Genomic DNA, 17,036 nt, shown 5'->3' on the forward strand with positions numbered 1-17,036 from the left:
AGACTCTGGGAACCTGTTCTGCAGATTCAGCCAGCAGCTAGAATTTGTTGGGAAGAAACAAAGGCTGGCGTACCGATGGTTCTGTGTTCCTGGAACACACTCCTCAGGGAAAGTCACCAAAGGCCAGGAAGCTCCGAGCACCTGGGCGTGAAGCTGTGCTGGGGTGGAGACTGATCTTCCTTCCTGGCCATTGGTACCAGGATTCCTTATTAGGGGCAACCATTTTCTGCCAGAGGAGGAAACCACTAGGCCAAAAACAGCAGAGAGGGAGCAGGAGGAGGAGCCGGGCAAGCTCTGCTTGGGGGGACAGCGAGGGCAGGACCGATCGGCCACAGGAGGAGGGCCAGGGCGGATCCCTCGCCTCAGGGAGGGCAGGTCTGCCAAGACAGGGCACCAGGGCTCAGGGAAATTGGCCCTGCACCTCTGTCCCCGCCGCATGAGTCTCACGGATGCTTTTTGAGCCAATGGCTTTCTTCTTGGTCAACCTGAAACATCCCCAAATCTACTCTTCCTGTTTCCGCTAACTTTTCCAAGACTTAGGGGGAAATTACTATGACCACAATGTACAGATTTCATTCCTGAATAATCTTCCTAAAATAAAAGATAAGGAGATACACACACATTTCTTTTAAGCCTCCCATCACAGCTTCTGAACAAGGCTTCTTACCCTCCCCAAAAAAAGGGCAAGAAGAAGAGCCACAGAAAGCAAGCTGCTGAAAGGCGGCATCTCTTACATGATTTTGATGCATAATTAGAAATTTAACTGCTTAGATTGTATTAAGGATTGCACCACTACATTTTCACAAGGTTCATTAGCCTAATTATACACTTAATTAAAACAAACTCAGTCACACATGTTAACATTTTCAATTCTAAGTATAAATTACAACCAATGATAAAACTGAAAATAAGTAACAAATGTTTCATTGACATCTAAATTGGCTGAGCAAGTCTGAGTTGTGCTTTGATAATGTAAACGCCCACAACTGCCACCCAGCTGTATGGAAATGATCATAATTCATCTTAATAAAAGCTGACACTGTCTGAACACCACGACTGCGGGGAAGGCAGAGCAGAATCGAGCAGAATGGGGTCCCACCAGCAAGACCCTCGCCCCTCGCTGAGCCCCGAGTGGAGGGCTGGCCAGAACCCGCCTTCCAGCCCTAGAACCACAGCCAGGATTCCAAGTTAATATAAAATCTTGATTTTTAAAAAAATCTTTATTGGATAAGATCAAGTGGACCAAAAATGGCAAAAAAAAAAAAAAGTAGAGAATTCTTTTAGATTAGGGCAGAAATGATAGGCATCATACAATTACATTTAAAGAAAGCAAGATTTATCTAAATGCAAATACAACTTTTCTCTCTAAAACAAATGCATTTATTACGTCCTGCTTGTAGAACAGAACGAGTCTGCGGCTGAGAATGCAGAGCTGAACACTTCCAGACAAAAGGCTACAGATTCAGTAGATAAAGTTAAACTGTCGCTTTTTTTTTTTTTTTGGAAAATAATGAAAATAAAATTGAGAACTCAGAGGTCAAGAGCGTATTTGTTCCTTTATAAGTGACTATTCAACTTTAAAATTCTACAGGGAACTGAAATCTACAAGCCTCAAATAAAGCTCTTAGCACCTGAACTGTTTCCAAGAAATTCAAATTGATTGCAATTCTTCATTTAACAAATATGCCCAACTCACTAAATAAGTGTGTACTGGAATTCTCAAGTTCAGGATATAAGAGCAAATTCTCATCTCGCATGCATGACAGAAGAGATGCTTTTCCACTAGTACACAGACTAGCGGGCACCTGCCAAGACAGCCAGCGCATCAAGCATTTGGAGGGAATTTTAAAGGGACATTGTAGGAAGACAAAATATCATTCTCATTAGCTGCCACTGCAGCTCGTAATTATATTTTACATGTATTTTATAAGTATGTATATGTTCTTACTATAACCATACAAAGTCAAAGGAGTGTCCCTTCCCTAGGGGTGAAGGTGGAGCTACCAGCACCAGCCATGAGCAGAAAGCTTGAAAGACACGGAGACCCCCCCCCACCACCTCCCACACACACCTTCTCACCAAGGGCGGTTTTCCTAACTAAAGACTTTACATTTGTCCTCGGGTCCCATGATTGACGATGGACATCGGGAAGAGAAGTTCTGTGAGTCTTGTTATTAACAAGACCATGTCAAAAAATGTGGTTGTTTTCTATTTCCCTTCCTCCAGGGAACCGGTTAGAATGAGTGGTGTGTGTTGGTGGGAAAGAATGTACAGTTACAACAAAGAGGCTTTCTTATCAGCCAGTAAGTGGAACTGAAGTTTTGGGCTCTTGCCCCTCACCCCAAACAATATGAATAGGGAACAGAAGAGAAGGAATTTTAGATATGAAAAACACGAGGGTGTAAACCCCAGGATGGCAGGCACTTCTGTCTGGTTCTCAGGAGCAGGACTGGCAAACTACAGCCCCTGAGCCAGAATTCAACCTGACCCCTGTTTCTGCAAATGAACTTGACGGGAACACGGCCACGCTCATCTCGTGACACATGGTCTGGGGCCGCTTTCACGCCACAATGACAGAAATGAACCCTTGCAACAGACGCTTGGTGGCCCACCGTGCCAAAAATACTGAATGTCTGACTCTTTGCAGAGAGTTCGCCTAGAACCAAGAATGGTGCCTAGTACAGAGTCTTAAAAAAACAAAACAAAAACTTGCTTAATGAAATAAACAAACATACAACTCTTACTTGCATAGACAAAGAATGGGAAAGCCAAGGGCCACGGGCCAAGAATGAAGAAGCATGGAGGTGAGTGGGGAATGACCACTATGGAGAAGACCCAGGGGGAGCGGCTGCGCTTGACCGAGAATAACACGCTCAGCCAAACGTGCGTTCCTGGGGGAAGGGTAAGGACATGGACTGCAGGTGAGACCGCAGGCTTCCAGCAGAAGAACAAGAGTTATTAAAAAAAATATTTCAATGATATTCTCGAAAACCTTCGACAACTTCTCTGTTTACTGAATGAAGTCTCACGGGCCACTCGCACCGTCCTTCCTAACAGTCTCTCCTGTGATACCATCCAGTACACTCTTTCAAATCACTGACATTATTCCTCACCCTCGTACATAGCGTCTTCCTTGCATGGTCTATGCTGGAAAGAGTGTCTTTCCAGAGCATCGGCAGCGAAAGTCCTGTATTTCCTTTAAGGAACAGATCAAGCTCCACTGCTGCAAGGCATCCAAGAGTCAATGGTCCTGCCCCGTCTGAGCCCCACGGCACAGGTACAGAGCCGCCGACACACACCAGGGATCTTTTTACAGACACACTTCTCAATTAGACCTTAAGTTGGTGAAAATTAAATATGAAATCTTATAATTGCGTGAGCTCAGCCCCCACTTCAGGACAGACTTTAACATGTTGCCTCCAAGTCCTTCACACTGTCTCCCAATCAGACTCCCGTGTAACCGGACAGGCTCAGGAAAACTCACGACACCACGCCTGCGTGCGTCCTGACCGTCTGACGTCTGGGACAGCACCGCCCCGCGAGCTCTGCCGAGTAGCCCCGACGGGCCAGGTCCTGGAAGTGCGCAGAATGTATACAATGAGACGTGGCTTTTCTGCCAGAAGAAGCGGCAGTCACTCAGCACAGCCTTCCTGAAGTCGCCGCCCTCGTGACTTGAGTAAGGAGGTCACGTTTGACATTTAAATCGGGAGGAAATGAAATTATACGTGTGAAGTGAAAACTGATTTCAAGGTAATGAAACTGAATGAGGAGGTCTGGATGGGGGTCAGTTACCTTTATTTCTGAATAAAATACAAGAGGAAGCCAACAAGGGGCAGCACCGAGGGGCCAGAGCAAGTCTCCCCAGCATCAGTCTGCCTGCAGGTTTGGGGTCCCGGGCAGCAGGTGGGGACGGGCAGGCACAAGCCAGCTGTCACCGCCGCCCCCAGTCAAGGAACGACATTCGACCTCCTCCAGAAAACAGCCTTTTGAAGTTGGCCCCTGCAGGTCTTTATTCAAAGAACGTCCTTACACCTCAGGCCATAATAACACCTAACACCCAAGTGGCTTTGTGAGTTTCTCTAACATTGACTGCACACTCTTCCTATTTTCCTGAGTTATACTTGCTATCTGAGATGTTCTGCTGTGTGTGCCTTCTCTCGGCGACGTGTGACCCCTATTCTGCCTCGTTCCTTAGACTCTCTGACTTTGAAATTGAAATCGGAAGGCAACACTCATGTGCTATGTCACTTTTATAAAAGTAAGTTTTCACTAAGTGTTATTCAATTAGTTTTATCTCCAAAACTGAGCTGGCCCAAGTGTGACTGGAATTTTGTACGAAGAAAGTTATTCTTGGAAATTTCAGCTTACATGCCATGAATATGCATTCCCGTGTTCCCACTAGGTCTGCGTGCAAGTGCTTCACGAGTTCCATTTAACCTCTTCCCTTCTGCTCAGCGCATCGCCTAACCTGCTGCTGCAGCCACCGCGGGGCTGGGACAGCCCCCTGGATGCACCGTCATCACATCCAAAATCAGCCTGACAAGCCAGCGTCAGCTATCTGATTCGGACGACTCCTCCCCCGTCGGCTCATGGAGCACCTGTGGTTACGACCTTGTGGGCATTTGTTACGTAACTACAACTGTGTGTTTTCCAGCTCACACTCCAGCTTGACTGCAAACCCCTGGAGAGAGGCTCCATCCTGTTCGTCCTGGTCATCTAACACCACACACGGGACCCGTCACACAGGAGACACTTGAGAAGGTTTCCCACGGACTGGGAAGAGCCCACTTGGAAGCGTTTCTGAGCCCAGGTCACGGGCGTCTGAGATCCTCGAACAGCCCCCCTGGCTCCTCTCCGCCGTCAGCCTCTCTCCGAAGGTCTGTGACGATACAGGCCGAGCAGAAGCTCAAAGATGCAACACAGAGGGTGGGGGAAAAACTCTGTTCTGCTTCCCAGCTTGAGAACTGGTGATGCCTGAAAAGGGTTTAGCCAGAACCTCACTTTCTTAATCTCTCTGTCCCCAGTACTGGAAAGCTATACAAGATTTCCTTCATTACTTGCCAGATCAGCAGGGATTAAACGTGAGTCAGCTCTAAAACAACTCGTAGCTCTGACAGGGTACCCGTCTGCTTGCCCGCGGCCCGTGTATCAAAACTAAACCCTGTGGTGACCAGTACGTCCTAGATTTTGTGTGGCACCTTCCACTCAACTGACTCACAGTAGATTTATTTTTCTGTCTTACTGTCTTTTTTGCTTTAGGCTTTTTATCTATTTTATCCTAACATCCTTTCCCACCGAGGTGGGAACTGTGTAATACAGGACAGAAAATAACATGTTTGTAACTGAAACACTGGTTCAAAGCTGGCGCCACACACAACAGAGTCTCATAGGTGCTGAGTCCCGTCCACACGCAGCTCAAGGCACATTAACGTTGAGAAGGTGTAATCCACGCATCCTGTTCCTCTCTTATTTTTCTCCTCATGAAATAAATGGGAAAAAGATTTAACTTCTGCGATCATTTAAAATTATCATTTTTAAAGGATTAAAAGGCAAGGGCCACTTTGAATACAACTAAGTTTCTTTAGCTGAAAGTTCTTTGAAGAAATTTCAATGCTTCTCCAGAGTTGAAAAAAAATAATAAAAAGCACAGAAGCAGGAGAAATGTGAAAGCAGTCACAACTCTGAATATCATCCCCCCAAGTTCCAGGTGGATCTCACATCTGGTTGTGTAACGCTGACATCTGAGGCCCGTATTCAGCTCGGTAACCCAGGTTTCAGCCTCCAGACCTCCCAGAAAGCTCTTTATCAAAGAGAGGAGACCTGGATTCACACGGTCAGGACATGTACCAGGAAGGGGGTACAACTGTTGAAATACTTACTTTAAAAATTAAATAGAAAATTTAATCACAGGCTTGTCGCTGGGGCCCCATCTGTCCCTCACAACACACAAGACGCTTGAAATCCCCAGCAAGAGTGGAAACTGTTCTGGGCTCTCATCCACTGGCCTGAGGCTACTGTCCAGCTACCCCTCTTCCTACTCTGGGTGTAAAGGAAGTTAAAACAAATGGTAAACAGAAGGCGGAGGGTATAGGTCAGTAGCTGAGTGCCTGCTTAGGATACACGAGGTCCTGGGTTCAATCCCCAGAGCAAGAAAGAAAAAGAAACAAACAAATCTAACTACCTCCCCCTAAAAAGGTAAACAGATAAAAGTGTAACAATAAAAGAAAGAAGTGGTTCAAAATAAGAGGCCGAATAGTTCATACATGTGTCTCACTGGGGCCTCATCAGATGGGTGAAAGGAGCGGCTGGGGGAGGGGTGGGTGGGTCCCATCCCCCATCCTCCTTCCCCCTCCCCCAGAAGGAGGCAACATTTCACATGTGGATGGTGGGCGCTCCTCAACCGTTAGCTGCAGAATCAGTTCAGAGTATTTAAGTATCTATTTAGAAAAACAATAATTCTCTCACAGAAAAAAAGCAGCAGAAAAGAAGCTCCTTTAACATCTGGTGTTTTGACGGATCCACGTTCTATAAAGAAGTCACAGCGTTTTTGCACTTCCAAGTGTGCAGGTTTAACAGGGGTTATGAGCCACAAGGTGGGGAATAAATCCGTAGCTTATGTAACTTGTCAGCATTTCAACCATCATCAAAGAAACAGTACAAAATTAAAGGACGAATCAACATTTAAAACAAATTTAAAGTGAATCATTACCTAAGTTATCAGGATAATTCTTACTGAACCAATGTTTTCAGGAAATTGCTTGAAGCCTCCCTTAACTTTGCCTGTCGGGCTGGAGTCCTGACTTTTATCGCCAATTTGCAAAGAAGTGAAATGTGTGCATGGATGGGGTGAACAGTAAAATTATTAGGATAATTTAAAGGCCATATTTCTTCATCTTCATAAGTGCTTTCTGGATTATGGTATATCCGTGAGGATGAAGGAGCAGGAGTCCCCAGATGGCAATGTTTCTATGAAGCACATGCTAAAGTGACACCACCCAATAGCTGAGCACAAACGAAGATCAAACACTCCACGTTACGATTCAATGAAAAACCTGCATGATACGTTACCTGCCGCCGCGAGCACTGAAAGGCACCACATGGATCCCCAGGGGCCCTCCGTCGTTGGGGACGTGCACCAGCTGTACCATGTCACTGTGAGACAATGATGAATGAGGAGCATGAAGATGAAACAAACCCAAACCGCAGCCACGCCACACACAGACTGCAACGGCACAGACGCACAGCAGACGAGACAGGACACGGGGACATGCCAGCGGGCGCACACACACACACAACACACAGACGTGTCTGGAGGGGAGCGTGGTGATGCGGGCACACTGAGCGCTACGTACCTGCACGCTAGTCTGACGGCATGGGGGAGCAATCAGCAGAAATGCTACATTAAAATGACTGAGAACCGAGGCTCTCGGACCACCCTCTTGTGTGCAGCTCAAACCTCTGGGCATCCACTGAAAACTCCCACCCCAACATCCTAGCCAGGGATGGGGAGATTCGGCTGTCCCGGCTGTGTGACACTTTTACAGTGTCCCACACAGGTCACATCATTGACCCTCCAAAGAGCCAACTGGGTCAAAGCTCTGCCCCTGGAGGTGACAGTCAGATGGGATGCAGCCGCCCTCACGTCCACTGCCCCGTGGTCCCCCCTGCCGTGAGCGCGCTCCCTGCACGTGGGGTGCCGCAGCACCCGGGACGCCCACTGACAATCCAGTCATCACCCCGAGGGTGCTGGCGGTGGAGCCCCAGCCATGAAGCTGCTGACGGGAAGTGACACAAAGTCACTTCTGCCCCATAAGAACAGTGCTTTAACATTAGCACAGTCAGCTGAGTCGTAGTGAAGGTGGGAGTAAGCTGGAGAGTGTACGTTTTCTGAACCACCTAGAAGAGACTCCACTTTCTTTGCAAATATTTCTGTGTGTGTTAGGACTGCACAGAAGTCTGAGCAGTACTTACCTACAAATCAGTGTTTGGAAACATTATTTCAATTACATGTCTAGGTGAAGCAACCTGGACAACTGTGAAGTGATTATCAGTGGACTTGATAAAGGTCATGGTACAGTTTTCATACTATGGAAAATGCCATTGCTTCAACTGTAGTTCTTAAGTAAAACCTGGGGTATTCCTACACAGCATGAGTGCTCTGACTGTGTAACACAAAGACTAACGAAAATTAAAGACAAGAATAGCAAATAAGTCATAACAAAATTGAAAATGTGAGTATAGATTTAATCACTTACACTAATTAGGACAAAATTAAAATTCTGTCACATTGCCAAAACATTTACTAAAATTGTATTATTTAAATGGCTATTTAATTTTTATATATTATCAGAGGATTTCATAAAATCCAAATTTAAATACTTTATTTAATATCATCTGAACATCTATTTAATGACTGGTTTGTCAACTCAGAATAGCATGGTAACTTTAATATATTAATTTTATTTCACATTCTTTCTAATAAGAACCATGACGGGGCAAGCATTTCTTAAATGTAAATTCTTAGAGTGTTGGCAGCTGGAAGCCAAACATAACCTGATTCAGGAGCCTGTTTACCTGAGAAAGTTCTCAGAGCACTCCCTTGAAGACCAAGAGAAGACAGAATTAAGAGTTTAAATATTAACATCTGGACCCCAAACTTTTACCCAAAGTCAAAATAATTTAGAATGACTGCCCTCCCTGCTCTAAGGTAACTTTGACAAAGTTCTGAGAACACCTCCCATGCAAACATGCCACTATTTAAGATAAGTGTAAAGTTGTGATAATATATGGAAGCCTTTCTTTGAACTCTCATACTTAAAAATCACGTTCAAGTTCCCTAACCTCTAATTTTTCAGCAAAGATCTTGAGATTCTATTTCTCCAAACCAAAAAAAATATACTGACTAACGCCTACCTGATCCAACTAGTTCTTTTAAGTAGAGTATGTCTATAATTTTGCAAAGTTGAAGAACAAACAAAAGACCAAAATACTGACATACAAAAAGCAATATGAAAATAGTTAGAGTGCTGTGAACATGACGAACATTTTCAATCAAATACTATTTTGTGCTGTAACTTAATAGTATCTGTCAAGGCATGAAGCTCACGGCAGGTGCGTGTGGACTTCCATGCTGTGGCTCTTACCTACTCAGAGATCATTAACTCAGGAGATGGAGGATACTCTTTGGGAAGCAACCAAGGCACATTTTCACTAAGCACAAACATTCTTAATACCATGCGCTTCCGGAATATTTGCTGGCATCAGGGAAGCTACCGGGATGTGACAGAGTTAGTTGGAACCATAAGGACTTACTCCAGAGAAAAGCTGGGTGTGTTCTCCACGCCGGTGTCGGCATGTCCCACGGGCTCCACACGGCTGCTGTCCTCCTCCGCCCCGTCCTCATCCTGGAGACGGCACAACACAAAGAGAACACGCGCTGGGTCAGGTCTCGCTCTCCGACGTGAAGGGAAGGAGACTGGGTAAAACTGGAGCCTAGCGGGGTCAAGACCATGTTAACTAGGTCTCTCCCCCGCGGGAACGAGCTTGCATGAGACGGCGGGTGAGCGCGTGGGAAAAACTGCAGGTTTAAAGCAACAGTCTCCCGAGCTGGTGCCTCCCGGGGTGAACAAGATGCCAATGCAATAAGGAAAGAAAACATTAGAACTGGTACTTAGGTCGACCTTCTTAGCCTATCATTTTTATTTCTCTTTTTGATGAATGTTTTAGGAAGTGACCACAATGTTTTAACACATTAACAGACGCACACTACTACGGATGCGTGTTTAACATTTTTATGAATCCAAACAGGCGAGACCATTAGAAACCTCAAGGAGCAGCAAAATCTTCAGTCCCCAGTTCCTAGAAACACAGCTTGTCAAAATGAGCATGAGTCAGTACAGTCCTAGGCTTAAATACTTCCTCCTGTGAAATTTCACACAAAGTTACCCTAAACCAATCGACTGACCATTTAGAGGTAAAGGCACTGAGATCTCAGCCGCGAAGAACCCTTCTGTTTACTCTGACACAAAGGGCGGAGCAGAGGGAAGGGAACGAAGAGCAACACAGCACCCGCCCCCACCGCCCCGACTGCACTCTTCCTCGTAGAATGCCAGTGCTTTGTAAAATTATATTCCAGCATTTTACAGAAATCGGGTAGGCATGCTGGTGCTTCAAAAGGCACATGTGGAACAGACGTGATGGTTCACAAAAGTCACTGAAATATCACCCAAGAGTATGCCTGACCTTACAGTCCTGGCTACTGTCTTTTCACTAGTAAAGCTGGCTTTGCAGGATCATTTGAATGCCTGATGGTATCAATGGTCTTGGGAATCTAATGAGAATATGCAGAAAAGCCACAGAATCTCCAGAGACAGTGGCAAAGAGGCTCACGTGTGCGTCACCTCGGTACCTGGTGCCTAGCAGGTACCCCACAAATATTTTGTGAATGGAAACAAAATCACCCCAGGAATCTCTGGGGTAATATGTTTCCAAATACAACTAAATAAAATTTATTTAATCTATATCTTGGAAGTTCATATGTATGATTTATGTACACACACAGCCTGTTAGGTTTACCACTCCTACTGTATAAATTTGGTAACAGTGAGTTCACATGCGAACTTACTAAACTACCAACACAACACTCCACCGTTAGAGAAAAATTTTATATTTTTAACCATGTATTTGACAGATTCATAGTAGAAACGTATATGGCATCAACAGAGACATCAATCCAAAAAGTGATAAGCAAAGGGTACAGGTTCCACACACAACATCAAACTGTATTTTAAATTACCGAAGCAGCAGGAAGGCAAAGCAGAGCAGCTGCTGATTCCCAACTGACCTTCCCACTGGGAATCTAAGGCGCCCAGTTTTCCTGTGGGTTCAGACAGGCTTTGTGTGTCCTCGGTGGTGGTGCAGCACACGGGCCAAGCTCCTGAAGACTGATGGTCCTGCGTCCAGAGTGCCCACCGTGCACCTCGCAGTCATCTATCTCTTCTAAGCACCAGCAAGTAATGAATTTCAAAAGTTAACCAGCATCCTGAACCTGCCTCAGATTCACTCTTAGAGGGTAAACAAGAACCCCCAAAGTGATGTTTTCCATGAGGGGTGGAAGGGAGACTCCTGGGTCAGAGACTTGGGACAGTTCATGACAGCAGCAGCACTGGCCAGAGCACCGCCCTTTCGTGCACTGACTCCTAAGCTAAAACCCCCACAGGGGACGTGAAGAGGCCCAGGCAACACTGGCCCACACCAGGAACCTGGGGCGCAGGGACCTCAAGTCTTGTAGACAGTCAGCCAGCAGGTCCCTCACTGCTCTGGAGGGAGACACCATCCTGCCAAGGCTGCTGCACACCCACCACTGAACGGAGAGCCCAGAACAAAGGCCTTTGTTCTCAAAATGCACAAAAATGCCACAGAACCATGAGAACTGCCTCCCAAGAACTGTTTAATCAGAGCATTGCCAAGTGGTAGCATCCATATGCTCACTAGCAAACTAAAACTAGGAACATCGTGAGCAACTGTTCTGTGGTAACAATGTCTTCTGAATAGTAGCATTAAATTCTACGAGATAAGAGAGTCATACCTTCTACATCAAGGAAAAAATTAATTTTCAATGCAGAAAAATATGCCCAGCCAAACAACATAATCAAGTGTGAAAACTGAAAAAAACTTTTGGACACGCTGAGTCTCCCCAGAGCTGCCCGGGGTCTCTTCTCATGGGTCCCCCAGACGACAGCTCAGGTGCAGGGAAGGAGACACATGGGGGCTGCCCGCCAGTGCCCCCGGGTGCACAAGCCCCTGCCCCGCCCCAGTCAGCCAGTGCCTCTCCTGAACCACCACCGGGCTAGATGTTCACAGCTGTCCAAGCCCAGATGCAATTTGCCAATCAAAATAATTGAATCACCACACAAAGATAGTTTACAGAAACTTTTATCAGGTTTCCAGAAAAAGGCACACCCCCCTCAAAAAAAAAACACCCAAGTTTTTAAATTCTCATGCAGAAAGGGAACTCTAACTTCACAGATTTTTTTATATCCAAAAAGCTACATGGATGCCGCTGCAAACCGGTACATGATTTGTAATTAGAACACTTAAAATTTGAATTGGATCCTATGTCCTTCACTCATCATACAAGAGGACAAACTTTATAACTGGTTTGTTTACAACACAGAGACAATAAAAGCACACTGTCTGCTTCACAGAACATAATAACACTTCGCCCAGAAAGCGATCAGTAAAAATCTACATTCAAACTCGGCGATTTTCAGAAGTAGTTTAATCATTCTAAAATACTTTTATCAAAAACTTAATAAATCTGCACCCCTATCTTTGATTTTTACGTTTAGGAAGCAAGAAAGGAAATGAAAGTTCCGATGATACCCTGTTCAACAAATTTACAATATTTTTCCTCAAGTGTTTTTATTATTATTCTTACCACTAAAATAATGTAATTGGTCCAATTATATTGCTACACGATGCTCAACTAAATGATCTTTTTCACCTTTTCAGAGGGTCTCCAAGTTTTTCTGACCCTAATGAGAGACACTAACTATTAGTGAGCTAAAGTATCTCAGAGAAAATATTTATTTGAAAGTTGACAGCATGAATTAAGCCACGTTTGGGGGGTATCACATTTGGTGGGAAATAATCCCAGGGGGAATCTGTTTCCAAGTCCCCGGAGTATCACAAATAGGATTCCAGAAGGCTCTGTGTTAATGCTGCCACAGCTTGATTAATTGGCCAAATCGCCAGGGAGAAGTCATTTCCCGTCGTGTATGGAAAACAACTGAGAACATCTGGGAAGAGGCAGCTGAAAATGATAAATCTGTGGCCACCTCGAAGGAAATAAAATCAGGAGATGTGTGATGTATCTCTACTTCAAGGTCATTATATTCTTCTACAGTAAAAAAAAATTTATAAAAAAAGAATTCAAATATTCTTAAGGACAGACAACATGAGATAATAAACAAGACTTTGTAAAATATGAAGATCTTCTTGTATCACAGAGGGAAGCTAACAGCTGTTACACTTGTAAAGGCAATGCAGTTCCCTATAACATAAGTTCGCTCCCCAGAACCCAGAACCAGGGCCAAGTAATTCTGTATGAAATGAAGAATTACTCAGGACCTGCAATACCGGACAGTGCCCGTGAGCTGAGTCCCCTGAGCCGAATGTCTGCCATTTTCATCTCAAGCTAATACTGATCAAATGGAACGGCAAACACAGCACTGAACACAGTCCATGAAATTTCCATTTATCACAGAAATGAAACATTTCCTGTCTTGAAACATACACACCATGACGCCACACAACCCCGGGCAGGAGACGGGTCTTCAGAAGAACAGCTGGTGCTGATTTATGAAGCTCTACAACCACAGAGAACAGCAAACACTGGGTATCATGCACCTGTGACATGCCGAGTGGAACCTCGAAGTCAAGTTCCAAGACGTGAGTGGGCGTCTCGTGGATCACTCAAGGGTCAGGCACAGGGGAGCCTTCGTGTCTGACATCTAGTTCAACACGCAGTCATGCGCAGGAATCTCCTTCACTCCCCACTTCCCTTTCTCCCAGGCTCCACAACACATGAAGGAAGCCTGACACAGAGAATTTCCTGAGACCACTGAACTCAACAGCCGACTCCAGCGTCCCACGTCTCCTACCCACGTGGTCCCAGATGCCAGACCACGTGAGTACCTCTCTCCACATCAGCAATACTGAGGCCACTTGTTCTGCATGGAGAACCTGCCTCTACACAGCTCAGCTCCCCCCACACACCATGGCTGAGGGCACCCAGTAGGTGACAGGATTCTAATCAGCGTAATCAATCTGTTTCAGGTGTGGCTTCTTCACCAGACTGACACCCACTGGTTTTCTTTGGAACACTTCTGAAAAAAGAGTCTGATTTATGGATTATTGAAATGTACTGATTCTATAATCTGACCAGTCTTGCCTTTCTAACAACAACACTTCAATCCTTATTGAGGTGACATTTTTAAATGATTTATTTTGGGGGTGAAATAAGCAACACATGGGTAAGTAAACAACATTTATCTCAGTGGTGAGTTAGAAGACCCTATATTAAAAAAAATTGATAACTATTTTCATTCAAAAAATCAATTTCTCCTTGGCTTTAAAATGATTTCAAAATAATAACTGATTTGTTAGTGTAGAAACTAAAATACTTTGAAAGTTTTATTTAACTCAATAAAAAAATTAAAAATCTAAACATGTTATTTCTTGCTACCGGTAAATGCGAATCATTTCGTAAAAAGGCAAGAAACCCGAAGTTTTTTAATTTTACAATTTTAAAATAAAAGACAAAATAATTGCTACAATATAGAGGACTCGTGATGCGCCAATTACTAAAGAATCCACTTCTCCAGTCCTCAGTACAGCCTCAACTTAATCCTTAACAGTGCAACCCTTAAATACAGACCAACAGACAAAACGTAAGGGATTTTTTCTATGAATTAAGGTTATACAAGTCATTTTTCCAAATGCAACCACATGACAAGTTCCCAACTCTTTGAGCACAACATAGTTTGGAGAAGCAAGTGATGTTGCTGACATGCAAAATATCTGCAGATGAAGTTTACCAACCACACCGCCTGAAGTTGCGTCTGGAAGCATCTGGACCCGCCCAGCACGTGCAGAGCTGCCATGCGTGACCACCACGTCTTACCCACCACGTCTTACTCACCTCCCCGGCCCCGCTTCTTAATCAGAATGAAGGAAACCAACCTTCTCTACCTCATAAGTTTGCAAGGGTGGACCCGTGGATGGCACCACAGGCAAATTTTCAGAAAAAAGAGAAAGAACCAATCTTACTGAACATCCATAATGCGCCACTAACTGCATATGCAGTCTTTCATTTCATCCTCACAACAAGGCTGAGATTCTTATTATGAGGAAACGAGGCTTAGAAAAGATTTCGGATCTCTCTGCAGCAGCAGGTCTGGGAGTGTGCGAACTGCACGGTGGCCGGGGCTCTTCCGCTCCACCACGTTTTCACTCCATTTTACTCAGGAAAGAGCGACCCAGCACTGTTAAATACTGGACGTGACCCTAGTCAGCCAGAGCCAGGGTCTGTGAGAAAAGGAAATGTAAAATTTATGTTGTAAAAAAAATACGGAATTCGGAACACACAATACATGTACTTTCATGCAGACTGAGAGTCACTATTAAACGATTTTTGTGTGTGGATTTTCACTTCAGGAGAAACAAACAACGGACGTCAGGAAATCAGGGCGGACGGATTACAATCGGTGTTTACCGTGTCTCTTTCTAGGGTTAAGTATTTTACAATGAGCATGAACCCTTCTAGAAATAAAGGGGTTTTTTTATTCCTTAAACCTTACACTTTCACTAATTTTGTATTGCATAATACCCCTAACATTGTAATTTCTCTGAAAAGTGACTTTTTGAAGAATCAAGAAACTAGTAAGAAAATAAACATTAGAAGGAGGGACAGAAGATGGGACCGTTCACTGGTCCTGACGTACGTTGTACTGAATCAGCCCTAGAACTTCAGCAGAGATTTTTTTCTTTAAATCAGCGTTTCGGTGTCGTATCTTGATGGCAGAAAAGTTCGAGAAGAGAAAAAAGATGGGAAGATGCCACACCACACACATGAGAAGACATTTCTGGGGGAGGGCACAGCTCAGGGGAAGGGCGCAGCTCAGGGGCAGAGCGCGTGCTTAGCAAGCACAAGGTTCTGGGTTCAAGCCCCAGTGCCTCCACTCAAAAATAAAATGAATAAATAAAACTAGTCACCTCCCACCGAAAACAAAAAACAAGCAAACCAAAAGACAAAACAAAACAAAAAAAGATGTTTCAGTCAAACAGAACCAGAGAAAGTGGTGCTAAGAGTGAAAAAGAGTCACAGCACAGCAAGTTCACCGCTGGGCACTGTGTCCATGAAGACCCCCGAGGCTCCCCCCGGGAACCAAGATGGATGGATTTTTTACCCCTTTTCCTTGATGATAAATACATATTTCAGCATTATTAATTTTGAAGGGCTTATTAAAAACCCTTCTACAGTTCCCAAAATTCTACACCTCATTATTCAAATGGTTAATAAACAGGCACAGAGCAGCACGTGGTCCTGTAACGGAATCCACTCGTGTAAACGCCAATTAGAGCCCATGTCAGTTTACAACTTTCCAGGGCAATCCTGTAATTTCACAAATGCAACTCAGTCATTAACTTACTTGAAACCAGTAAATGTCTTGGATGAAGTAGCTTCCAAAAAAAAAAAAATCTCATTTTCATCATTTTCACTCAATTTTCTAGTTAAATGTGATGAAGCAAAAGCAAGTGGGCAGATATCCTGGGCATCAAGAGACTGAATTCTCGCAAACAAAACGAAGCCTGCTGTACATTTGACACTAGGCGCACGGCAGTGACGATCATTCCGAGTGCTCAATTTTAAATCGCAGTTCGAAAGTTTATAATAAATGTAGAGTCTAACATTAATAAACCTAATTAGCCGTGTACTGCATTGTCCTTAGCCTGGAACGTGACGCACATGCCAAACAAAAATTAAGAGATTAAACAGACACACTAATTCAAACTAATAAATACGCGTTATAGTTGGTGCGGTGCCTTAGCCTAGTGGTCAAAAGCAGAATTGCCGCACAGAATGGTTCTGGCCAGTTACGTAACGTCTCCATCTTAGTGAACCCATTTTATAAACTGGGAATCTACTGAGTTTCTGTGAGGACCAAATGAGTTAATTAACATCAAATACGTGGAAAACTGCCTACTACGTAAATAAAACTAAAACTTCACGTGTGATATGTCATTTGGTTTTAAAAATAATTCTGTCTTCTACCTTACATGGAACAGAAGTTCGGTCAGAGTGACTGAAATACGCCGTGCTTTCTGAGACAGCTGAGCACTGATGCAAGGTGACTTCTGCCTTTTTCACCTTACTTTTGATATTTTCCTCCATTTTTTTAATCATATAAATTTTCAATTTCACACAGTAATAGTAATAAAATACATTTTAGTGAATGTATCATTCCAAATTT

At 44.2% G+C, this 17,036-nt stretch overlaps 1 protein-coding gene across 24 annotated transcripts in view; it reads right to left on the reverse strand.

The window, feature by feature from the left end:
* Positions 1 to 17,036, reverse strand: part of LOC105072482 (partitioning defective 3 homolog) — a 536,087-nt gene that overhangs the window by 256,259 nt on the left and 262,792 nt on the right. For all 24 annotated transcript variants that reach the window (XM_074358260.1, XM_074358265.1, XM_074358251.1 and 21 more), the window contains 2 exons: positions 9,313 to 9,404; positions 7,069 to 7,152 (listed from right to left, as the gene is read on the reverse strand). In XM_074358260.1, the coding sequence (XP_074214361.1) occupies positions 7,069 to 7,152; positions 9,313 to 9,404 (176 nt within the window). The remainder of the gene's footprint in view (positions 1 to 7,068; positions 7,153 to 9,312; positions 9,405 to 17,036) is intronic.

This window comes from Camelus bactrianus, chromosome 35 (assembly GCF_048773025.1).
Source record: "Camelus bactrianus isolate YW-2024 breed Bactrian camel chromosome 35, ASM4877302v1, whole genome shotgun sequence".
Taxonomy (NCBI): Eukaryota; Metazoa; Chordata; class Mammalia; order Artiodactyla; family Camelidae; genus Camelus; species Camelus bactrianus.